General features: G+C 31.6%; 2 protein-coding genes across 2 annotated transcripts in view; one reads left to right on the top strand and one right to left on the bottom strand.

Annotated features, from left to right (window-relative positions):
- The first annotated feature begins 1,324 nt into the window (after positions 1-1,324).
- Positions 1,325-17,171, top strand: LOC111062022 (Bardet-Biedl syndrome 5 protein homolog). Its single transcript, XM_039433314.1, is given in 11 exon segments — positions 1,325-1,598; positions 2,442-2,570; positions 4,029-4,177; positions 5,322-5,371; positions 6,208-6,282; positions 6,284-6,336; positions 8,006-8,141; positions 8,867-8,968; positions 9,896-10,087; positions 13,206-13,311; positions 16,356-17,171. Coding segments are annotated over 10 exon segments (1,083 nt in total). The 5' UTR covers positions 1,325-1,598; positions 2,442-2,520; the 3' UTR covers positions 16,526-17,171.
- Positions 17,172-19,033: 1,862 nt separating this feature from the next.
- LOC111046640 (synapse-associated protein 1) overlaps positions 19,034-27,921 on the bottom strand; it is a 91,520-nt gene continuing 82,632 nt past the window's right edge. Inside the window, 1 exon segment of the mRNA XM_039433315.1 lies at positions 19,034-27,448. Within this exon segment, the coding sequence (XP_039289249.1) occupies positions 27,297-27,448 (152 nt within the window). The 3' untranslated portion in view covers positions 19,034-27,296.

Raw genomic sequence — 27,921 nt, forward strand, 5'->3', positions numbered from 1 at the left:
GGTCCTATGAGCAATATAGTCCACTCAACAAAGGGTTATAGAGGAAAAAGCTTGGAAGACAGTTTTTGACCCCGCAGTTCTGTTTAGGGTAGTAGAGGGGTGAACATATCAATTTTTTAACATATCAAAAGTCCCCTCCTCTCAATGTTCTAAACATGACTACCGTACGGGGTCAAAAATTGTCTCCCAAACTTTTGCTTCTATACCTTTTTTCGAGCATTCATTGTCTGGACTAATATAAATCAAATAAATTCAATAAAATTAATAGAAGTGATGGTGATGTTGTGAAATCTCTTCATAATAAGAAAACAAAGATATTGTCGAATTTCACTAGAAATTTATTAAAAACTTTAAAACAGAACCATGGTTTTACGTAGTTAACCAACGCATCATCAGCTGATGAATATTTATTTAAAATTTTAATAAATGTCTAGTGAAATTCGACAATATCTTTGTTTTCTTATTATCAAATAAATTTGTTTATTGAAACACACACGCCCTCGCATCTTCCATTATCGACAGACGACGAAATTGTCAGCTGTTTTTTTCAAGGATGAATTATCCTTTTCATGTCCTTCAGCGAGTTTTCCCAGAAATGAGACCCTGTGCAATCAAATGTTTATATCAAGAACCTCCTATATTGCAAATAAATTTGTTTATTGAAACACACACGCACTCGCATCTTCCATTATCGACAGACGAGGAAGTTGTCAGCTGTTTTTTTTTTTTTTAAGGATGAATTATCCTTTTCATGTCCTTCAGCGAGTTTTCCCAGGAATGAGACCCTGTGCAATCAAATTTTTATATCAAGAACCTCCTATATTTCAAATTTCATCAAAATCGTTGGGCCGTATTCGAGATCCGTTGGACATGCATAAATACATTAATAATTATATACATACATAAATAAATACATATATACAGAAATTGCTCGCTTAATATAATAGGATAAAATAAATTTCTCTCTTCTGTATAGGGCTACTTGTAATATAAATATAAAGAAATAAATAAAAATCTCAGTACCCTTTTTTATAAATATTTTATCACAACATGTTTCGGACATTTATGCCATTTTCAAGACTTGAAAATGGCATAAATGTCCGAAACATGTTGTGATAAAATATTTATAAAAAAGGGTACTGAGATTTTTATTTTTAAAATGAATTTGCTTATCGGTCGTATAGTCAAACCATGAGCATTGATCACCAGCTGTTTCTAGAAATCCATAAACAAACCGTTACCATGGCAACTTCACTCTGGACTAATACAACAATGAAAGGTTAGTTGCTACATTGTTAGTTTCATTCCTCTCCATCTTTTGACGTGCTGTTTCATTCTAGTTAAAGTCTATTATTATTTGAATCATATTTATACAGAAGCAGACTATTCATTAGATTAACATCAAACGTCTATACAAATCCTGAAGAAGTGCAGTTTTCTTGACGATACACTATCAATTGATTATTATAATAAAAATTTCTGCTCAATTGGCTGAGTTTCCACTGATTTCTGACTACATCCCAGCTATGAAAATACGAGGATTTGTCCAATGGGATGATTTTATTCAAAAACGATATATCTCGCTTCTTGATAGAACGGTAAGTGTTCACAAGAATAATAATTAATTCATTATTTTTTATTCTCGTATGTGTAGATTATAAATTCAAGGGATAATTTACTGGCGCATATAATATGCCACCTAGAAATAAAAATTAAAATCTAAAAACCTTTTTTTTTAAATTGTAAACAGTTACAATTGTTAAATTGTTTTTTTTATTGTGAGTAAACAATTTAAAAAAGGGTACCTACTAAAAAAGAGTAGCCCTCGAGGAATGCTTGTATTTTGTTTTTTTATACAGTTTAATTTTTTTATATGTGACTTGTATCTGAACACAATAAGTTCATCAATTCATGGGATTGCTGTATTCATTCTAATGATTTATAAGACTCGAAGATTAATTGCTTTTTTTTTGTTATCTATTTTGGTTTTCATATCTCATGTAAATCCATAAATTGCATGAACTGTAGGACTATGCAGATCTTTTGTAGAGCTTCTGCTTTTACATATTCAACCAATAAGAACATTTAATTTGTTTTCAATGGACATACATACAGAATACAACCATAAATAAAATAGAAATCTCAGTACCCTTTTAAATTATTTTATCACAACATGTTTCGCACGTTCCGAATGAGATTTCTATTTTATTTATATTAAAAGTAGTCCTAAAGAAAAAATACAAGAATACAACCATTCCCATCAATCAATTGTAATAGAAAAGCATACAAGTAGGCCTAAATAATATTGATGAGAATAAATCATATTATTGACGATAGAAGGGTTTTTCTCATGAAATCATCAGGTAATAATTTTATCGCAGACTCTTAGTAGGAGTATTGTCTTAAAACACTGACAAAACATTATTTATATTATGTTCCAGGAAGAATATTTGAAGCCAGAATAAGGAAGAATTCTGAAGTAGAGTGTTTGAGATTTATATTGACTGAATAACTTACATCATGATAGAAATATGGGAAGATAAGGAAGTAAGATTCGATCTCCCTCTATCGTAAGTATAAGAGATTACTCTATCTCTCTCTATCTCATACTTTTATTAATTGAAAAAATGACAGATTGGAAACTGAAGATTATTTATTTTCGATTGATAATATGTAGTACGGTATGCACTTTTCTTTATAGGTTACTACATTATAATAGAATGGAAATTCTCAAGCTGGCTACCCTTTTTAAAAGGGTATCATTTTTATTTCAAAAGGGCACTTGAGAATTCTTATTCCATTTTATTATTTATTTATTTATTTACATCAATAGAAAAATTACAACAACATATAGAGGCTTACAGCTTTATGCGAAAACAAGCCTCATTGAAAATCAATTGTTTACACAAACTGAAACTAAATTAGTAAGAAAGAAAAAAAAACGAAAAATAGCAATAAAAATAGTTTGGAAGAAAGATTATAAATAGGAAATAACACAAGACACAATAGAAAATAGAAAAAAGACTGAAGAAAAAAAGGCTAATTGAAAAAAGAGAATAGGTAGCAAGCCTATTTTAAGAAGAAGAATTTGAAATTTAATTTTTTATGGTCTGAAAATTGATTAAGCATTTATAATTAAAGAGCTTGATAACATTGTTCACTAAAATTGCGCAAATTATCAGCGAATATATCTAGAATCGTATTCAAAGAATTGTACAATCTAACTGTTTTTTGTAAGAAGCAATTTGCATGATGTACAGTTTATATTCTATCCAAAGCAAAAAACATATTTAATCTAGGTCTATTTAACGGAACAAAGATACTAAAGAGTTCGATAATATTCGGAATGTCTAAATGATTATTCAATATTTTAAATAGAACAATAATTAATGATACGAAATCCCGCCTGTTCTTCAACGACATAATTTGAAAACTGACTCTCAGACACCTCATAGAAAAGTCATACGGGCATGAATGTCCATACTTCTTGTAATACATGAATCTGAGGAATTTATTTTGTATGCGTTCGATACTACTAATATATATCTCTTGATAAGGACTCCAAACATCTGCACAATACTCAAGTCTACTTCTCACCAGGGCCAGATACAGCATCTTGATTAAGTCAATGTCTGTTAAGTGTCTGACATTTCTCATGATAAATCCTAGCATCTTATTTGAAATATTAAGGATGTAATTAATGATTTTATTAATACTTTGTGAATTCAATCAGGGTGATTTTAAATTGTAAACAGGATGATTTTAAACAGGATATTCTGCGAAATTGTTCTTCAAGAAATATTTTGTAGAATCATTCTAAAGATAATTATATCTCTTGCTGTAATAAAGTGAAGAATTGATTACTAGATCATGAAATAAACTCTATTTACAATAAAAAATGTAGTAACAGTGTTCTATCTACAACGGTCTCCGGATTTATTGAAGGGTTCCCTTATCACTCACTCTGTATATTTTTTGTTGGTATTTGTTTTTATGTGATATAATTGAAAGTCTTTTCTTTTGTGAAGGCATATGAAATTGCGGTCAGGCGAGAAAGTAATTGACAGATTGGATTTTGTGGAAGATACGAAAGGCAACGGTGGAGATAAGGGACGTCTAGTGATCACTAATCTCAGACTAATTTGGCATTCCTTGACAATCACTAGGATAAGTCTCTGTAAGTCTCAATGTTCATGATTTTATGCTGAATACCTAATCATTTATGCTCATGTATTTCACTTTCCATGACAAACTGCTTTGTTAATAATTTTTTAGGTATTTTTGACGACACTACAGTCTAATTCTTGAATAATATATATTAAAGAGTAGAAACCTACTAGTCTGAGCTAGGCACTAGACTGATTAGCTTGAAATTTTGCTTATAGATTCTCAATTTACCGAGGATGGTTATAGGCCTATTTTAAAATCTTCAAAATTTCAGTAGGTAGAGTTTTCAGTTTCTCAAGTTTTCAATTAGATCCTTGAGAAGCACGAGTCACCTGCTAGTTTTTAATAACTATAATACAAAAATTAGACTATCCAGTAGTGGTCAAAAATAGTTGAAAAAATACTCTTTGTTATTGATTACTTTGTTTATTGTTTCCAGTCTAAATTCGATTTTATCAAAGTGTAAATGCATCTGACAAAGCTGTGGAACAGTTGGAGAAATTGAAAGGAAAGGATTAACGAATAAGGAACAATTTTGAAGGATAATTTTTAATAGAAATAAATTTCTAATTGATGTTATAAAATACTCTAAGGACTTCCGCTATTACGAATATTGACAACAGAATATATAGCTAGAAGGAAATTTGATGAACGCTGCTATATTAAATTCATTCAAATAAAATTCTTTATTTACACATTATTGTAGAAAGAGTTAATTGTATCAAATGGTGTATCTTCAAAATATAAAATCAAACATATGATTTACAGTAGGCCACTACATGAATCATTTATAATATGAGTAATTTCTTATATTATTGTAAGGTTCCATTATCAAAAAACTCGTCAACACTATAAAATGCCCCTTTTACCAAAAAAGAAAAGACATGCCTTTTTAAATGTCTGCAATTACTACCATTGATTACCTATATTAGAATCAACTAGGAATTTCGTTCTATTCTGATATCAGAGCAAATGAATAATTGCAAAATCCTATTTAGGTACCTCTCTCTTCAAATTTGGAAGAGCTTTATAGACCATATAATAATTTTTTATAAGATTGTTAAACATTTGTAAGTATGTTTATTATTGACCTGAAACTTTTAATTAATGGTTTTTCATTACAATCAAGCTTCAACCTCACATTACTGTTACAGCGATTGGATTGAACTGTATTATATCAGCTACAACAAAAATTGTTAACTCGGTAAGAATATAATTATCTACTTATAATTTGAAAAGTTTATTTTATACAGCAAAACCAAATTTAAATTTCTGAAATAGAAATTTATCAATAGGCCTAATCAAATAATGAATACCGGTACGGTAATTAATTTAGGAAAAAAGTATTTCTACATAACTGCTATGAAAGTACCTATGTGATGTAGGCCTAGGCCTAGGCCAAGCTTATGCCTATCCATGTAGCTTTTTAGAAGGTAGACTATTATCATGGAGAAACAATAGCATAGGTAGATATCTCATGGTATAGGGTGTTTCTGTCGCAACTTTTACTGTTATCTCAAGCCAATAGTCCACGTAATTCTTTCCGTGAAGCTTTATGACGCTGGAAGTCTCTCATATTGTGCCGTTCATACACTCTTACCCGGTCAAAACAGTAAAAATCGACAATACTCGACAGTAATCGGCTTGAGATAACAGTAAAAGTTGCGACATGAACGCCCTATACCATGGGATATCTACTTACGCTATTGTTTCTCTATGCTATTATCTACTACATTTTTTTCAAATTCTTACAATAAGGAGCAAAAAATAAGGACATCTAAAAAATAGATGGAAAGAAGTAGACTTCTAGAGTGATTTTTGATAAAAGGTAGGCCATCTTATTAAAAAAGTTAAATTATTAATAAATTCATTTTAAGTTAAATTAAATATCATTTTCTATTTAAATTGCGAGGGCAGACCTACTTTACAAAAACTGCAATAGAGCAGGTTTAGAAGATTTAGTTTGGATTCAGTTGTTTATTTCAATGTGTTTTTGTTGCTGCAAAAACAAGGCTGTGAAATAATTTAAATTTATTACAGAAACTGCGAGGAACTACCGAAGCCCTACATTTACTGACAAAATCCAACAATGCTCGATTCGAGTTTATCTTCACCAAATTTGGTTCTTGGCAATACGAGGCACTTCACATCTGTCATGGGAGTTCATAAGTAAATATTTTCAACCTACTCTTTTATTATTTTACAATTACTAATAAGTAGATAGACAACATAAAAAAGTATACAATAGAAAAGATTTGAAATAGATGAATGCAGTGTATAAAAATACAACACAATAGGCATATGAATTAATGAATTTATTACATACTAGCCGTCAGGCTCGCTTCGCTCGCCATATCCGTCTAGCCAGGGGGCTCCGCCCCCTGGACCCCCGACTGGATCGTCCAGGAATCAGATCAGCAGGCTCGCTTCGCTCGCCTGCATTTTTCATTTGGGCATTTTTATCATATGTTAGGACAATCCAGTCGGGGGTCCAGACTAAACGTCTGGCTAAACGGATATGGCGAGCAAAGCGAGCCTGACTGCTAGTAATATAATATTCCCAGGATTGAAGTAGCAGTGCCCAATCAATTTCTCCGCGATAAATGCATTTAAATCTTCAACTTGGTGCCAACCTAACAAAGTCAACTCAACTTAATGCCAACCTGACAAAATTATTAATTTAGTTGCCAGTTAACAACTGTTTCGAAGAGGTACTCTATCTAGATTATAGTTCTATAGTAACATATGATATGGAAATTCCAATTATAATTAAGAGATTGGGAGAAGAAGAATATACATGCTAAAAGACGAACTTTAAACCCTTAAAAACAACCCTTAGAGTTAAAATATTGCCAAAAGATTTCTTAGTGCGCCTCTAAAGGGCCAACTGAACATACCTACCAAATTTGAACGTTTTTGGTCCGGTAGATTTTTAGTTATGCGAGTGAGTGAGTGAGTGAGTCAGTCAGTCAGTCAGTGAGTGAGCGCCATTTCGCTTTTATATAATATATAGATAGTATGCTGAGCTATTTATTTGTAATGTGTAGGCATTCAGACATTCAGGTAGCTTCAACCTGAAATCTATTTTTATTATTCCACACTCCATAATACACAAATCACTGAAATAATGTAGTTGCATGTCTTCTAAACATGTCTTTCTACATTAATAACCCTTCATGTTATAATACAGATTCACTGTGTTTGCTAAACTATCATTTCTGACGTTGTCCATAACTATTGTAATGTTGAGTGGCAATAGAATTTTATTTATTTATTCATAACAAAACAATTAACATGTCTTGAATCTGTGACAATACTAATACAAAAATTTCTGAATAACATAATAGAGAAGACAAAAATTTGAGAATGACATCGCTACTGTGGTTGAAAAATGGAAATTGTTTTTCATTAGCATTTCTATGAATAACTCAAATGTTTATTGTATTGTTGATTATTTATATTGAACCATAATAATTGTTTGATGGAGGAAGAATGGGGGTGAAATACCTGTCTTTAATTAAATAGCACTATAGTTAATAATAGTTTGTTTTTGTACATTTGCTTATTGATAGTTAAGTATAATTAATGCTTGACGTCTTGACGTGGTTGTAATGTGTGTGTATTTATTCTTAGCATATTTATGATTGTCGGTACTGTATTGTAAATCAATGTTTTCCACTTTTAATTCAAACTTTGGAATTCGAATTAGAAACACTTTGAAAACTCTTATACTTTTCAGTGTGACGATGTTTTGACCTGACTTTGGTCATCTTCAGAATCGAAAGTCTAAAAGTGTTTTAGTTCAGAGTTTATAATTGTTTGTTTTTGTGAATTTCAGAGCTTATCAGTCATCACGCATGTACAGGGAGTTGAAGCTTAGAGGAGCGGTGGTTAGAGGAAGGCAGCTGAATATTTTACCTTTGGAGCAAATCTATTCAACAATAGAAGGCATTTGGAATTTGTCTAGCGATCAGGTGACTCCTCCACTTCTAACCAATTTGATTCCTATAAATTAGAAAATAAGCCTCTGGTGGAGCAATTTTTAAGATTTTACCAACATAAGTTCAATTTCCAATATATTATGGATTTTCCTTTTCTTGATAGTTGTGGTAACTTAGTTATTTTTAACTAAATCTAGTCTTTTTATTCAGTCCAATATGGTACGGTATGTGTGTAGTGTAGGAGTTCTCATTTCACTGTTAATCGAGGTACTGATTTTCTGATAACACTTTATTGATTGATTGAGGAAATAAGTAAAATAATTTAGTAGGTACGGTTCATTAATTTCAAACTTTACACACCAGACTAATCGTAATCATGGAAATATTATCTTAGAAATTTATATTTTCTAATAATTAAGTTATAGAATTGGATGAAAAATATAGTGTTGTTTCAATTTAATTTACAGTTTACAATAGGCTAGTTCTTCTTCTTCTGTCCAACATAATTTAAATTGATTTTGATCTATCTATGTTATATGTTTCAACTTTTCATTTTCCCGCATTAATTCAGTTCATTTATTTCATTCTAGATTTCATTTCAGTATGATAAATAATATTATATACTGATTGTGGAGGATTTCTAGTCAATGAAAAGTTCAATTTCAATTTAATCATTTTCTAGATTTGTGTAATGCTGATTGTAGATAATTTCTTGGCAAATGAAAGCTTCAATTTGAATTATTTATTGGTATTTTCAGGGGAACCTAGGAACGTTCATAATCACTAACATCCGGTTAATATGGTTTGCTGATATGAATGAAAACTTCAACATATCTTTGCCTTACATTCAAATGGTTTCGGTTAGTGGATTAATTATCCTGCTCTATATTTAAGTTTTTATTATTTATTCAATTCATATACACTTTTTACCCTATAGGGCTATTACACTTTACACTGTCATTTACTTTATTTTATTTGCATTGGCATTGGAGAATGGCTCTAATGAGTCGAAACAAGTTATGCATCAATAAAATATAAAAGGGTACATTACTGGATGATTTATATTTCAATTCATTCCATATGTACATTTCTAAGAAGTCCTATTGAAATACATTTTTATTTTACATTTACCATAAAAATACTGCTAATCATAAGCTCATACAGTTATACAACTATTTATTAGATATCTTCTCCTAGTTCAAATTTTAAGAATAATTGTTCATTATGAACTCAATCATTAAAAATCAATAACAAATTTTATTAATTTATTATAAGAATGTATGTAGGTACTGTATTTTATATTTTCACTATCATTAAGTTACTTTTGCATTTTTTATATGTATTTCATTATAGAGATGCATGCTACATTGCCTTTCATACGGTTCTATCTATAATATCGATGATTTCACTCTCATAAGACAAGTTAACTCAATCGTTTTACTGATAAATTCACAACTTTAAGTTATAAATAAGAGAAGTCATAGAGAAAACATAGCATGAGCTATATTATGCATGATATTACTAATAATAATGTGTAATAGCCGTTTGATTATCATAGCACATAATACAAAATAGTCTGACGATGCCACACTCATTTTTAGATGATAATATCGAGTGACCTGGCTGGCTCAGGTCTGGTGTCAGAGTTTTCAGGTCGCAACTGATCAATTTCAGGGCCTCTGGTATAACCTAACACTCTGACGACTGCTTTTAAGGCAACCGGGACCGTCTGTTTATTTTTAGACAATTTTCCCATAATTTTTCAAGTTTTTCTATGTGTATTCCAGGTGAAAATAAGAGAATCGAAATTCGGACCTGCTTTGGTGGTTGAAAGCTCGGTGACCAGTGGAGGATACGTGTTGGGATTCCGTATCGATCCACAACAAAAGTTGCACTCCGTTGCAAAGGAGCTGTCCTCTCTGCATCATATACACACGCATCGGCCCGAGTTCGGCATAGAATACTCACTCAACATGCAGGTAACTGTATCAAGTGTCTGATACTGTATCAAACGTTTGAAACTGTACCCATCGTATCAGGTAACTGTATCAAAAGTCTGATACTGTATCAAACGTTTGATACTGTATCCAGTAAAGCTAAGCACACACCAGTTAGTCAAGACAAGACACTTTTGGTCACAATACTTCACATAGTTGCTTATGAAGACATGTCTAATTGCAATGACTAATCGGTGTGTGTTGCTTCATAAGCAATATGTGAAGTATTGTGACTAAACGTGACTAGTCTTGTCTTGACTAATCGGTGTGTGCCTACCCTAATACTTACATGATAATAAAGTGTAATGCCGCATCCACACTATCGCCCAATGCCTACAAATGGCGTCGAGCGGGAGAGTGTGGATGGGTGGTTTGCCAGCGCTCGTGTACACTGGCCTTCGCTTGCCATCGCTCCGATTTTTTGTCGAGCGAAGGCGAGTGGCCAGCCGAGCATCCACAAATGGTCACATTGCAGTGTGCATGGCAAGACCAACGTGGCAAGGAAAAAATACGGGCAAAAGTTTTACGTGACAATGACTTTGAGTGGTAAAATAATTCATGTTAATATTCATTCGTATAGTAGGAAGAAGGATGAAATAATAGTAACAATTCAAAACATTAATTTATACAAAGAATCTCGCACTGAACCACAACATTGTGATTACTACAACATAACCTATTCACTTATGCATGATTATGTGATTATGCATTATTGTGATTACTACAACATAACCTATTCACTTATCCACCTAAGCAGGCGCAGTCGCAGGAGATTGCTTGCGGCGCCTGCGCAGGTTGACTGCTCCGTTTCACTCTCTCTCCAGGTGAATGCCTTCGGCTGCTGCGTTGCTCACCACTGCTCCTATTCGTGCTCTTTCCAGACGACCGTGAACCGAAACGAACGCTCTCACTCGCTCTCATTGTGAGCGCATAACGTGGGAACGTAACGCAGTTTCTTGAAGTGTCACCCGGCAAACCAATTTATAAGACGTTGTCACGTCAAAAGAGGATTAAAGGAATAAAATAGAGGATTTTTAAGAGAAAAATATGAAACTCAGAAGCATAAAAGGAATAAAATAGAGGATTTTTAAGAGAAAAATATGAAACTCAGAAGCATTCAAAAATATATGACAGACGTTGGAGATTTTGGTTCATGCATTGAGGTCCCTCCACTCGATGTCGAGTGTGAATAGCATTTGAGAAAAATTCAATAATAGTTGTGTTAATTGGTATTTGTTTCTCTCAACTATAAATAATTATTAGATTGTCTTTTTTCTTTAAGGCTACTCTTGAATATAAATAAAAATAGAAATTCAAGTACCCTTTTTAAAATTATTTAGTCACAACATATTATGTTTCGGATATATATGATGCCATTATCAAGTGTTGATAAGACTAATAGTCTTGATAAGTCTATCAAGACTATAATAATGGCATCATTATATAGCTGAAACATGCTGTGACTAAATAATTTTAAAAAGGCTACTTGGATTGCTATTTTCATTTATATAATTATTGAAGTATGGTGGATACTAATTCTCGACAACTAGGCCTAGCTCTTTCATCTTTGAGTCTTTTATAAGAATATTACAGTATTTAAAACAAAAATTTAACTCTTCAATGTTGTTTTCCATCATAATTATTATTAAATCATTGCTTATTATTAAATCACTTTTTGCTATTAGAAAAAACGACTAACAGTCAGATATTTTACAATAAATGAATTAATCACTCACTGTGACAACGAGTAGATCTTTCAGCAGGTCAAGAAGATGGCGGACCTGCCGAAAGATCTCGTTGTCACAGTGTGTGATTAATTCATTTATTGTAAAATATCTGACTGCTGCTCGTTTTTTCTAATAGCAAAAAAAAAATTTAAGTTTTTCAAAATGTAAAGCCACGTTTACACCAGAGTTGTCAACTGAGATTTTAACAAGAATCGGTAATTTGTTGCCAATAATCAATAATCAATAATCTTTATTCTTGTCATTGAACATTACAAATGTTATAAACAAACGTCATGTGGAGATAAAACATAGCATTGCATATACTAACAATATATCGTACCGCTAACACATATATACATATCATTAAACATGTACACATATGTATACATATATACATATACAAATATAATATAAAACAGTCAGATGCTCACGTTATGACTTAGGGATTCGTCAATTGTATAAAAAGCCTGTTTTTTGAGCCATTGTGCTACTGTAAATATGAACTTTTTGTGGTAAATTTTTTATTCTTATCGATAATTTATTGAATAATAAGTATTGTTGATACATATAGCTTTTGAATGTTTTTTGCAGTCTGATGTATGGGGTGATTAGGTTATTCCTATTTCTAGTTCTATGTTCATGCTGATGGCTATGTCTTGTTGATAGAGTTAGGTTTTTCTTAACATGGACCATGACCAATTTCATTAAATAAAAACATTTATCTTGTTTTCTACAGAAAAAATTGACAAGTTTTGTAAAGACCATTTGTAAACACAAATGTATGACAACCCTGGTGTAAAACTGGCTTGAGTGAAAAACAGTCTTGAGCTTAAATGCTTCTGCTTTGTTTTTGTAAAAAAAAAACAATGAATATCATTGCAATATGGAAAAAAATTGTAGAACGGCAAGGAGGGTAGTAAAAAGTAAAATCGTATGGCTTTTGTTGGTGGGGAGTCCCTTGCGGGAAGGTCCTACCGCCTGAATATATAATTTAAGCCGTCAATGGGCCTTACGACTGTCATACTTCAGCCGGGACCGACAGTTTAACGTGCCCATCCGATAACACGGGAGTGATCTGGTTAAAAAACTTTTGGTATTGAGAGGGTTTGAACCCGGGATCTCAATGCTGCTACGCAAGCACTCTATCCACTAGACCACGGATCACTCCAAGGAGGGTAGTGTGAGTGTGTCACACAAGATCTATCAATTATTTTATTCGATTAAATGGATTTTTCTCAATTCATTCATAAATACCAAAGTAAAACCTGTAGGCTACTTCCTGTGTAAATTTTCTGTGTGCAATACATTCAATGTGATTTCTTATTGATTCGAATTATAATATGGTTTGAAAAAACTGATTTTTTATGTTTCAGGACCCAATTTCAGAAGAGGCTCCTATAGTCCCCGAAGATGTTGAAGAGTTTGATGGAGGTGCCACCGATGATATGTCGCTGGCTCTAGTCTCTTACTACACTGAAGGTAACTACTTTCTATGGTCAGATTCACTACAATCTGGCAGTTTCCTATTAGTAACAAATATGTTTTTTGTTCAAACAATGCTGATAGCTACAGTGGATCTTTAGGTGCGTACAGACTTTCGCTCTGCTCCGCAACCGAACGTCACTCCAGCAGAGCGATTGATGATCGACCGGCAAGCAAGAGTGGTTCGACCGGGGAACGCGAGAAGATCTAACATCTTCCCTAACGTTCATATGGGTGCGTGGGCGGCGCGACTGTGGTTCGATGGAGGAACGAGGGCGGAGCGTGCTCGGTGCGGGTTGGAAGCGCGAATATGTGTACGCAGCTTAACAAGTCAAGTAGTTATTCTATAGTGAGATCCACGTTATAATGGAATGCCGAATGTAAAATGGAGGGTCTCTTTGAAGCAAATGACGAAGCCCAATCGGTTACAATTTTTTGGAAACATATAATTGATCCAATGTTTATATATTTTTTATTATTATTGTTTTGTTTTACATGTGACATGTGTGTCTAACGATTGTTGCCTGTTTGGACACGGAAAGTGAGTAGATGGAGTGGCAGTATTTGATTAACATTGGTGTTGCTATCCTTGTCTATCATTCGACAAAGCAGATATAGCGTTATCCTTTTCTACCATCATAAACGTTGCCAGATGTCTCTTAAGAATAGAATAGAAGAAAAAACGTTTATTGAATAAATAAGCTACCTTAAGCGAACCTCAAAGAGGTGCTTGACAAGGTACTATTATACAAAACATGTAAACTCAAATATAAATATACATATATCAGTGAACTTTATGTTTACTTAACAGTTGAATTTACTTACAGAATTTACTTAACAGTTAAAATTATCATATTAATTAATTAATTGTTGGCTCAGCTCTCGAAAATCTCAAAAGTGTTATAGTACTTAGTCAAGAACGTAGATATATAATAATTTAACAAAATATTCAATCTCAATTATGAAAATTTATCTCTGAAAAAAAAAATTTTTTATGGATAAAATACTACTTATAATAAACAAGAAATAACAGTTAATATTTTAATATTACATCAGATATGCCGGTATCAGCTACCGTCTTATTTTGATCAAATACTTCTCTTGTGAAAAAGCACTAACAGAACAAAGTTCCCTTTTTTGCCCTCGACCATTATGTATCCCAGGTTATAGAAGGCAGTGGCAAGACAGAGAATCGGCAACGCCCGCAACGCTGTTCTCCTATCTTTCTCCACTGCTATTATAACGTGGACCTCACTATAATCACTGTACTGATACAATTTAAGAATGAATTAAAAATTCCCCAAGTTCTATTTCAAAATGTTTTATTTATTCACCACAAAAGGGTACTTGAGAATTTTAATTACATGCTATCTATTATTGTAGTAGCCCTTTGAAGCAAAGTGCATATTGACTTACATTTCTACAGTTACTTACCCAGGTGTTCAAATGGTACAGCACATACAGACATCCGTCTATCTGCTAACGTCTGCATACAGAAATTGTATTTCTTCTCCGTATGTCTGCTGCTGTGTGCATTCACCTTGGGGCCAGACCAGACGAAGCGTTTTTCAGGCGAGTCGACAGGGCAAGAAGCTCTCCCATCGGCTGATTATCAGCTGATTCCCGAACGCCAACCCAATCAGCCAAACGGAGAACTTTCAGCCTTGCCGGCTCATCTGAAAACGCCTGGAAAAACGCTTCATGTGGCTTGGCTCTTTAGAATTTATTTTTAGGTCTTTCAATTTTTGAATGAAACTGCCATAATTTACAATTTCTCAAGAAATACTTTATGTTTCCTATTCTTTTAGGTGGAAACCAGAGAAAACTTCTAAAACTGCTGTATTCTGTGGTGGCAACTCAGAAAATATTAATTTATTTTTAGGAACCAACTTTTGATTTTGAATGAAAGTACCATAATTTATTGTCTTTTTTCTTTAGGGCTACTTTTAATATAAATAAAATAAGAATATAGATCTCAGTACCCTTTTAAAATATTTTATCACAACATGTTTCGGACATTAAAACCATTTTCAAGTGATTTGAAATACATAAATACTGCTGGAAGATTCTTATTTTTGATCATAAGTTAGTATATTCATATCCTATACTATTAAACGAGCAATTTCTGTTTATATGTTTAGATGTTTATATGTTTGTATTTCACCGGATCTCGAAAACGGTTCTAACGATTCTCACGGAATTCAGAGCATAGTAGTTTATAATATTAGGTTTATTCGATTACACTAGGTCTCATCCCTGGGAAAACTTGCTGAAGGACATTAAAAGGATAATTTTTATTCATCCTTGGAAAAAACAGCTGATAATATCTATTTCGTCGTCTGTTGATGATGCAAGTGAGTGAGCGAGTTCATGTGTGTGGGACTGTGTCAAAATTATGACTCAGCTGTTGAACCTTTGTAATCAAAGGTAGGCTACTTAGTGCCGGTTGCAAAAAAACCGGGTTATTTTCAATCATGATTAATTCCAGTAGATCCATCTTTTTGAAATGTTTTTCTCTGATTTGGTTCACGTGAAGTTAATCAGGATTAAAATTTAACCGGCTTTTGTGCAACTGAGCCTTTGTGAGGGAAATTTTTGCATTCCTCTGGGAATTAATCTCAATTTACTGTGATTAGATAGAACATGAATGCTACTATAATAAAATGATGAACTATGAATGCTATTATAATTTATTCTTTCGTAATAAATTGTTTAAGCTTTTGTACTCCAGAGCGAAGCTCGGTCCCCGACGATATTCATTTTATGAACTAGGACTAATACAAAATTTACAGTCCTAGTTCATAAAATCATATGAATATACTGACATATGATCAAAAATAAGAATCTTCCAGCAGTATTTATTTCAAATCACTAGAAAATAGCTTCAATGTCCGAAACATGTTGTGATAAAATAATTTAAAAGGGTACTGAGTTTTAGTTTATTTATACCATAATTTACTATTTCTCAGGGAATATTTTTCCTATTTTTCTTTAGGTGGCAATAATAAAGCTTTTCAGAAAATATTTTCCAATTTTTTCAGGTGGAAATGCAGCCGGCCAGGACTTGCCGCCAGTATATTGTGGCCAGTTGGGACTGGCCATTGAGTCGCTGCGGGACGGATACACACTGTCCCATCTGTGGCAGGTGATTCCTCCCTCCACCCCAGCCTCAACACCTGCTGCTACCCCATCAGCTGATACCACCGTATGAGATCAGCTGATGGCCTGTCATTTCAAGTGATGCGACACTGTTCACTGTTGTGACTTGTCTTTAACTGTGGAACATTTCAATATGACTTGAGATAGAAGGCAGAAAACTCATTTTCTCAAATGACCTGTTCATTGTGACTTGTCTTTAGCAAGGATTTGACTATGGAATACTTCAAAAACTTCTTTCATGAAAGATAGGATTTATATAACATTGGTTTGTTGTGACTTGTGGACTGTGGAATACTTGGATTCTTCTTCTAAGGAGGGTTAAGTGGGTTAAGAGGGTTGAGGGTCAAGTGTAAGAGAGGGCCGACTGCGCCCTAACTTCGCCCTCCTAGGTCAAAATAAAGGCAGTCGTTCAATTAAATTCTATAAAAGACATGCTTTATATAAAACCTGCAGCTGCTAAACCCAACAGCTGATACCATCGTATGAGATCAGCTGATGGCCAGTTATTTCAAGTGATCATCGACACTGTTGTGACTATAATAATGTGGACTTTACAAAATATACTATAGACTATAATAGACTACCTTTTGTTAGAGAGTTAGTGGGAGGATATTTTTAATATTCTTTCCGAAGAATGGGCATCGATATGTCCAAAGCTCCGCCAATTTATGTAGATGCATAACAATATGATTATTATCTATAGTTTTTATATTACAAATTGCTTTTTCATATCATATACAGTTCAATAATTATTTTCTTAGTCTATATTATGTAAATTCATCTATAATTTTGCTGTATTGTAAGCTATTGCATATAAGTGTATAAGCCAGTATATATTGTAATCTACATAAATAAAGTACTCAATCAATCAATATACTGTTGTGACTTGTATTCAACTGTAGAATACTTGAGAATCTTCTTCCATAAAAGACTTGCTTTATATAACACCCTCGATTAACCCAACAGCTGATACTATCGTATGAGGTCAGCTGATGGTCAGTTATTTCAAGTGATAATCGATACTGTTCTGACTATAATAATAGCATATATAGTCTATACAAAATAACTTCTGACTTGAAGGAATATGCGGAGCAAAGAAATGGAAGGAGATCAGCCAATTACAGTGATGAATAGAATCATAGAAAGACGCGCAGTTGCCAAGTTGTCGAATAGACTCAGTCTACTCAGTGCTTTCAGAGAGGAAACTAGGCCTACTTATTCCCATCATGAGCAGTTGAACACTTACTAAAGACTACAGAACGCTGGCCGCTTCAGCACGGCGACATCGCCGCCGCTGTATCCCTACTTTCCTCAGCTCCACATATCCCTCCAAGTCGGGAGTAGTTTTAAATCGACTATCATATTCTTGGCTCTTCTAATAAGATTAATGATAAAAGTGGGCGCTTAGATGGCAAAATGTCATCACACATTGATGCTTATAACTCAAGAATAGGAATGAATTTCGCTATTGTGATGACATATAATATTGTTCCTTTATTAAAGTACTATTATTCCTAAGAGTTTGAGCGATTTTAATTTTTGACAATTTTTGCAAAAATCCATGATGGATTTCATGGAAAATGCAAATCTCCCAGATTTGGTTGATATTCGGACTATGGATAGAGGTTGACCTAACAAGTGTGGGGCTATAATATGAGACGTTTTGCTACAATACAGGGTGAGTTATTCACTGAAACACAGAATCTTTCCTCGACTCTCAGATCAGAAAAATCACTCATCATCTTCAGAATAGGTCAAGACACGAAACTACCAGCAGCTAGGCATATGTCCACCTTCTCCATTACCAGAGGTAATATTTATCTGGTTTGTGGTTCATCAGAAATAGTCCAGTCACCAATAGTCCAGGTACTTTTGCTGTAAAAAACTCCAAACAAGCTGAATTTTTGTGCGATCATTCTGGAGTATTCAACAACTTAAATACAAAACGGTGACCTTCTAGTGATTTTATTTCATTATCCAAGAAAAGGCAAGAGTGTTTTTTTCTCTCTGATGGCTCGATTTGGTGAACATTGCAGAAAACTGGAAAAAGAACCGAAAATGAGAGATTTATGGGGCACTCTGTAAAAACCTTCAGGGCTGGAAGGTTAACTTTTTTCATTTAAATTTTTCTATATCCCAGAACCAGAGAAATTCAGCTTTTTATGAATTATTTACCCAAACGGCCCTTTTTTCAGTACCTGGTGACCGGACTAAGAATAAACTGTACATATTTATATTCCACTTCAGAATACCCCTACAGGCTCACACACCCTACCGTGAACTGGTTGAATGAGTAATTGTTAGTCTTGAAAAAGACGAGTCATCTGAAAAAAGAATTTCCTTCCGTATGAATGGTTTCTGAAATGCAAAATCTTTTCCTGGTGGTATGGAACTCGCCTTAAACTGTAGGTTATTTATCACTTACATGAACTTACAGGGAAAACAGATATTCCTTGATATTCAGGGTCTGCTGCTGATATGGTAAGTTACAATCATATGAGCTCCTTACAAATAGAGGTAGTTTTGGTAGTGTAGGCCTACCCAAAGATATACTTCAACATCCTTTTTTAAAATTCTTTATTTAAATGCTTATACTTATTAACAATCGACTAATTAATATCACCTATTAATAATGATATCAAAATAATATATATTCAATATATATATATTTATATATCATTTTATAAATGTTTCGTTTTGCAGAATCTGACAAATCATTGTTGAATATTTAACTAAAATCATCAGATTTCAACTAAAAACTTACATTACCATTACTTTATCAACTAAAAACAGAAATAGATACATTATTATCGGTGAATATTATAAATTTATTAAATACATTCTGAAATTAATCTAACGATCGAATTTTACAAGATAAACTTTTCTTCATGAAATCATAAGCTTCTTAGTGCCATAAAATTCTCATCAACTACTCTACACAGTTCTAACCGTCTCTTGTATTCAATATTATAGTTTATTATAATTGTAATAATAATTTACGATTTATATTACACACAAATACTAATTCTGTAATAATTTTTAATGGTTATATTCATTCAACAATCATAATTTTCATAAATAGGTCTTGCTGCTTTTATATTCACTTGCTATTTTGAATAGACCATTGTAACATCAGATAGATACAAGCTGTTTTTAACAATAATAATAAAATGTATTTACAAGAATTGTGTATTGATTTTTTTATTTTAGACTGAACACTTGAGTTTCAGTTATTTTTAAATGAGTTTCTGATTTATTTACTCATTATGTCACTTGAATTTGTTACAATTTAATTATGTTTTATTCACTCATTCGACTCAGTTTTTGAATACAATTGGAAAACCTCTAAACGTTAATTCAATTCAATTTATTACCAGGGAGAGCAAGCACTATTATAAATTGCAATTCAATTTTTTATAAAATGATATAGCCTGGCTTGACTTTACAATATTCAGCTTTCATCTCAGAAAACATTAGATTCACAATACTTTTGTCTAAGGTAGGTGAATTCCATTGAGATATAGTGGAGAATCAAGATCAACTCCAGTATATGAAAAAGCTGATCTGAATTTTCAATTATTTCTGTTCATAATGTAGCAGTAAAATTTAAAAATAGCATAAAACTCGATTGTTCAGTCTTTGAGAACACTATAAAACACAATAATTATAACAAGGATATGCATAAGTTTTTATTTAGTTATGTTTCTCGGCTATAAGATCAAAAACCAATAATTTGTGTTCGAATGTACCACTATATACATAATATCTGTATATAGTAAGTAAATACATGTCATAATTATGTACTTATGGCAAAAATTGACACAACAAGAAATAGGCATTTGTATAGTGTGTATATATTAATGATAATTTATAGTTAATTATTATCTGGATATTAGTAGGCTATTTTTAATCACTTAGATGTTCCAATACAGTGTAGTAATCTTGTAATGTAGAACAACGTTCATAGGTACTAATAGTGAAGGGGGTCCAAACGTTGACCGAGAAGCTAGTTAATCGAAAACTCAGTTCCTCGAATTCAGCCAAGAGTTTCACAAACCATTCTAAAAATATTCCAAATCAATAAAAACTTCCATAACTTTCAAAATATTTTCGAAATTAGGCATTCTAAACAACCCTGTTCATGGTCAACTGTTAGGACCCCAAAATTACAACCCTAATTTTTAAACAATATCATTATTATTTAAAGTACAAATGCTCCAAGGTTTAACTATGTATTACGATAAATATATGCTTGAGAAGACACATAGATATTTAGATTGGGAAATTAGAAATTAAAGGAGCCGACTCTATTGTTATGGAAAAATCTTAGTTTTAGAAATATCAAGGGAAGTTTCCAGGAAGAGCCTTTATGGAAGATAACTATAGAGAACAAATACCTTTTCATGAATAATACCTTTCCTACGCCTAATTTTAATGCTTCACGTCCCGGAAAACTGAGAGGAAAATTTGACAAATAATATCGAATTACAGAGATCCAAATCTAGAATTTAGACTTTTTCTACTGTTGTGTTTTACTAGAGATATAGAATTGAGCTGATGATAAACCTGTGTGCTGTTTGAAATGTATGTTAGGTTTTTAAAAACTAGGGAAAAAGTTGTTTTTTCTATGTTTAACAATGCCATTTCACCAGAATACTATTCTCAAAATGCCTTATTCGCACTAACTTTTTGCAGTTGAAAACTGCTCAAATCATACAAACACACACAAGCTGAACTTTATAAGGGAAACACTGAATAGTTCAAGTATTGTCATAGAGGAGAGATACACATAGAAAGTCATAAGTTCATAAGTCACATACAGAGTTCATAAACCATAAAACGATTCAACCCTTATATTCACAGTACAATACTAGACTAACAATCAACTATATTATTAATATCACTATATTGAAAAATATATACCTTCATTCTTATGCCATCCTAAATAGAACGCCATTCTGTACACACAATTATTGGAATTTGGTTTTCATCTTCCACAACTTTTTTTTTGAGAAAATTGAAAATTATTAAGATCTTTACAATCTTTTGTTGAAAGATAATTTAAGATGTCATTCAAAGATTTTCATCCTGGGATTTAGTTTGGTTTTATTTATTTTAAAATTGTGATAACAATACATAAATGTCAATCACAATGATTCTCCAAAAAATAAGAGAGCCAAAATGTATTTCAAACACCTATAGAACAATTATTAGGCCTATCTTGTGTGTTGAATTGTAAGGCCTATCTTGTGAATTATGTGTTCTGTTATTTGGTAAATTTTAATTTATCCCAATCTTTTTCAAAAATATCAAGAAGCAAAGGATGCTCAATGAGTCCTGATAATAGCCCACTTCAATCAAATTAGCATGATACCAATTTCATGATTAATCTTTAGCTGAACGTTCTAATTTTGTTATACAAAATAAACTTCATTTCTCCAATTTCTTGAACTAGGAAAATAACCCCTAGAACTAAACAAGATTCCAATATTTGCCATTCAGTACCTTCTAAGGCGTTCAACAATTCCTTAACACTGCAAAACTGTTGATTCGATTCAACAGTGAATTTTTTATAAAAGATGGCAAGATAAATAAGAATCCAGTTTTATTTGGGTAGCCTATATAATAATTTTCCTCATTCTTTTAAGATGAATTGTTTTCAATTATTGCCTTTTTGAATAGTTTTTTTTTAACATTAAATCGAGTTTTAAAGGGCTAGAATATCCTATTCTAGGTCTATTAGTTTCATCTCAGATCTATTCTGTGGAAAAATGATTTTCAAACCGTCATTTCGTTGAATCAATTTCATAAGCATTATGTAAACACTTGCTTCTAGCCATCTTTCACTTTAGATGAATCAACACATATTCATACTTATCTAGCCATCTTTTATAATGTATTTTACTTCTCCCATAATCTAGTTTAGTGTTTTATATCTATATAATTATTATTAACTTCAATCAATTCACATTAATATTGAAACAGTACATAGTGTTCTTCTTTATTAAATTCCTGAATAGATGATGCAACATTCAAATATACCTATATTGTAAGACACACATATACACTTACGGAGAAAGATGGAGTTATAAGATTCTGAAATTTTTACCTAGGCCTATAAATGTGTTAACAGGGATAATATATAAAATAAATTAATCGAATAGACTAAAGTATGAGGAAGAAAAGATGTGATTCAAATAACAAGTTTCAAGTTTCAATATAAAAGTTATAAAACTTTTAAGGAAAGTTATAAAACGAAATAAATATAAGGAAATATCACAAATAAGTACTTGGGTAAATAAACTAAAACTGAATTATTATGTCAAGACATGAAGTTTATTTCTTAGTTCAATCAAAATGTAACACATCTATAAATAATTACAAATCAGAAAAAGTTTGAATGAAAATATCATTTATTATGATCAAAGAATTCTTGAAAGTTTTTTCACTACAAAGACCTGTTCAAAGACTGGTGTATTGTCAAACCTGGTACTGAGAAGATCGGGTTATACCCTATTGTGAAATACATCGATGCAGATGTATTTTAAATTACTTCAATTTGCATGTACTTTACTATCATATACAATGCTTTACATTTTTATACTATTACATATGCTTTTGTGCAACCAATCCTTAGAATATCAGTTCTAAAGAAATTTATTCGTATTTTAAAAAGTAACTCAATTTCTTTTCACTGGTATCAATTTAATTCATGTTTTATTCCCAACAATTGAATTTGATATTTTATTATGTTACCAATTACTTCTAATTTTCATCAAATTGGTCTCCTTTTGATTTTTTGATAGGGAGTCAGCATTCGTTGAAATTTCATGATTTTTTTCCGAAATGGATCAGCCAAAATGTTTTAGACATTCTTATATCAAAAAGTGGAAAATGTGAAAACGTTTTTCATTAGAATTTTGTTCCATTTTCAGTGTCGTGCCGGCGAGGTCCCTGCTCAAGTCCTCAATGTTGCAAAGTAACAATATTCATTGACTGGTACCAAGTCTTATGAAAAAATAACTGTTATGCTGTCTCCGTAGCACATCATGAAGTGTTCATTAAATCTAAAAAAATACATATTTAACGTTGGAAACTGGCCAATCAGAGGTCTCCAACTCGAGATAGAATAGAATGACTGCCTTCATTTTTCCTAGAGAGTGAAGTTAGGGCGCAGTCGGCCCTCTCTCACACTCAACCCTCTTATTACAGAGAGTATTATGAGATCAGAGTATCTCATCTCATGTTCGCATTTATTATATTTTATCATGTTATCTGATATGGTCTTATTATAGTATATCATGTCGAATCTCATTATGTTCACAATAGGTTATTAAGATTCAAGTCTGTTAACAACAGTTGCTGACTGCGCTGTTTTCATCCAGTTTTCGTTTTCCTGTCTTAACTTGACAGGATGAAAGAATGTGATGAATTAACGAATTTCGAGATTCTCTTTTGAGGGCAAATATTCCGTCCCAATAGATGTGCAACTCTCCATAAGTTCCAAAAATTGTGTCCTGAGTTTTGTCACGATTATCTGCAATGCACTGTCCATCTTTGAGTGGATTATGGAAGAGATTATTGTGACAATACTTTAGATAATCTATCTATAGTAGGCTGTGATTCTGTTCATTTGTAAATAGAAATAGATATTGTAATTTGTGAACAAACATTCCATGTGTATGTTGTTTATTTGTAAATCAGTATTTTACTCTTGAATCAATATTTGTATTGAGTTTCTTTGGATCGGTTGCACAAGGTTGAATGAATAAAATAATGTTGATAATAATCAATTATTTATTTATTTATTTATTCAACTAAATAAATAGCCTACAGCTCATTGATTAAAAACGTTATTTCTAATTTTGAAGAGCAGTTTAGAAGTAAATGTAATGTATGTGTTCATGAAGGATTATCCAAGCCATTATTGTAACTAAAATTCAGCTATTATTGTAACTCATTCAACTAAAACAAACTTGTGAAACAAATTTATTCATGAGCTCGTAACAAGTGTTTTGTAAAAATGATTTAATCTCCAATGTAAATCAAATTTGATATGACTAGATGAAATTAATTTTTCAAAAACTTTAAACTAAGGAGACATATAGAATAATGAAAAATATTAAATGATCAAGATGAAAATTGTTTGAAAAACCACATTGTAAAAGAAATAATTGATAATAAGCTTCGAGTTTTGAAACCACGCAACCGATAAAACACTCCAATAAATTATTCTATTGTAGGCCTAATCTATTCGAATCATGACTAAAGATTGAATCACTAATAATTAGTAAAACTATAACATGGGTTTATTTAATAGTAAACTATGTTTACTATCATCAAACTGTCAGTAGTTCCAACTTTTTTGTAAAATATTCTTCAATTACAATGCAACATTTAGATATTTCAACACTACTATAAACCCGAGTAAAATCATAACATTTAGTTTTAAAATATTAACAACAGTATTAAATATCATGGTACATTATATACATTTATAATTCACAATTTTGTACAGTGATAAAGCATTATTAGTATATTTATATATACGATATAAATCGAGGATTTGAATCAAACAATTCATAGAAAGTATTCAGGCGAACACATACAATTTGTAAATAATTAAGCTGACAATGTAGTTTCATTTCAAATCAATAGATAATTTATAGGCTATTATAATTTTCAAGCATCAACTTATAGTAGAATCAGCTAGATTATTAGTCAAAATTCATAATTTGTGAGTTTACGTTGTTGAAAATTGGTATATGATACAATTTTACAACATTGTCAACACAAAAATGCGATTGATTCGGGCTAATTTACAAGAAATTTCAACAGTTTTTATAATAAGCAACTGAATCTATGAGGATAAGCTATTATTTCTTCAAGTGCTATTCAATTAAATTTTATCTTTTGAAATTAGCAATATATCTTATTAAAATGGAATTATTGACATTTTAGAAGCCTAAAAATTGAATTTATATTATTTGATATCATAGACATGGAGTATTTTAGATAAAATAATCAAATTTCATCTTTTTAAACATCTATGTAGACTATTATAATATCCTTCCGATTTCACAAATACTGTACAGTAATATAGAATCAATAATCCACGATATTAACATTTATGTATTGTTGAACAATAGCCTACACATTTCATAAGTCTAGTTGAAACCAATAAAAAAATATCAAAATAATTTACATCTAAAAAATATACAAAACAATAATATCCAGTTTTACAATCATAGATTCTAAACTTTATTTACACAACACACAAATCGAAATTAAACACTTTTCAAAAATAAAATTACACCAATTTATTGCTGTTTATCGATTTTGTACAATACAGAGACCTAAATCTCTCTAGTTGTGAATTTTTCAGAAAATTCATAAACTTGTTTTGATGTTGATTCATTTTTTAGGGTAATCAAATGTTTCACAATGATTCATCCATACAGTTCAAATTCAAATAGTGATTTTTGATAGTGAATTATTGCATTAAATATTTCTCCATGAGAATACATTTTGAAGCATTATATTATTCTCTCTTGGTTTCAGATCCAATTTTATATTATATTGGTGGGATAAGATATTATTTCTTCCACAGTAATTTATTAGATCCATTATTATTTCAATAAATTATTGGATCAAGATTGATTACAAATGTGATTAAGAGCACATTAATTTGAAGCTCAATTTATAGCCAATTATCACTCCAATCAATACAACACAAATAAACAAGATTCAAAGAGATAGTGTTTGAGGTCTGTTGAATTCGACAATACAATGCTATGAGAGGCAGAGTAGTAGTATATAATATTCTGGTAACATTAATAATTGAAATATTCTACAGAAAAATGGTATGAATACTTCATCACAATATTATAATATTGATACATAATAAACTTGAGCCGCGTTTACACCAGATTTGTCAACCGAGTTTTCAACTAATTGCGGCAATTTGTTGCCAATTTTTTTTAAATCACAGCAAAATTTTGTCATTAACTTGTGGAAATCCTATTTTCCAACAAAACAAATCCAGCAACTTGTTGTCAACTTGAGAAAATCCTTGTTTTCAACAAATCAAGTCCACGCGGACACCAATCTCTGGATCAAAGATTGACAAATTTTGTTGCTTTACATTTGAGAATAGTAACTTGTTTTTTAGAAACAAATTGATATCTTTTTCTACAAAAATTTTCGGTTTTTTGTATAAAACTATCTGTGAACATAGCAGCATTTTGTCGATAATTTTAGTGTATTATTGTTTTCAACAAATCAAGTCCACGCCGACTCCAATCTCTGGACCAAAACTTGACAAATTTTGTTGCTTTACATTTGAGAACAGTAACTTGTTTTTTAGAAACAAATTGATAACTTTTTCTACAAAATTTTTGTTTTTTTGTATAAAACTATTTGTGAACAGCATTTTGTCGACAATTTTAGTGTATTCTTGTTTTCAACAAATCAAGTCCACGCCGACTACAATCTCTGGACCAAAAATTGACAACTTTTGTTGCTTTACATTTGAGAAGAGTAACTTGTTTTCTACAATGAAATCTACAACATTTTTGCATGAAAACTATAATTGTGAACAGTATTTAGTTGACAACTTTAGTGTAAACGCAGCTTTATGGGGTTTCCAAAGCTATTTTAAAGATTTTCAATACAAATGATACAGCTTCAGATTAAGTTAGGCTTAGAGCTGTTTCATTTTGTACAAGTTGAAACTTTAAACTTTCAAACAGTGATTTTTAGATTATACAAACAATAGAATACAATCTAAATTAGACCAATATTTTGAAGATTGGATGACTATTTTATTTGAGATCCTCTTCATGTTCGAGATCATCATCGATTTTCTTATTCCAGCTGTTCGTATTATTCTTTTGTTTCTTCTTCTTCTCGTCCGTGACCACCTCGTATTCCTGCAGCTCTGCTTCCAGTTCCTTCTCCCATTCTTCTTCGGCGGCTGAGCGAACGAACGGGAGAGAAGGAGAAGAAGGAGAGGAGAAGATAGAGGGAAAGAGAAACAAAAACGAAACAAAAATGATGAAAATACTAGTTCAAAACAAAATCAGCAAAGATGAGTTACTAAGTGTTTTAGACTAGAATGAGAATCGGCATGCAGAACCTTCATCTATATGCATTGAAAATTTGTTGTAGAATATTTATTTTTATTAGAGATATACTAGAGGGACAGTAATAATACTTACTAACTTTGCCTCAAAAGAATGTAATTGTTGTTTGATTAAATATATTTCAAGAAATTGGTGAATTGATGAATTTGATAAATTATTTAAATGTATATTATCAAGAATTGAATGAATTTGATTAATGAATCAATACGCATTTGTTACCACAAGCATGGAGAATATTTAAAAAATATTTGGAACTCATGTTTATTTAAGTCTTCTACTATCATGGTTTAAACAGTAGGCCTAC

Source organism: Nilaparvata lugens, chromosome 7 (assembly GCF_014356525.2).
Source record: "Nilaparvata lugens isolate BPH chromosome 7, ASM1435652v1, whole genome shotgun sequence".
NCBI lineage: Eukaryota > Metazoa > Arthropoda > Insecta > Hemiptera > Delphacidae > Nilaparvata > Nilaparvata lugens.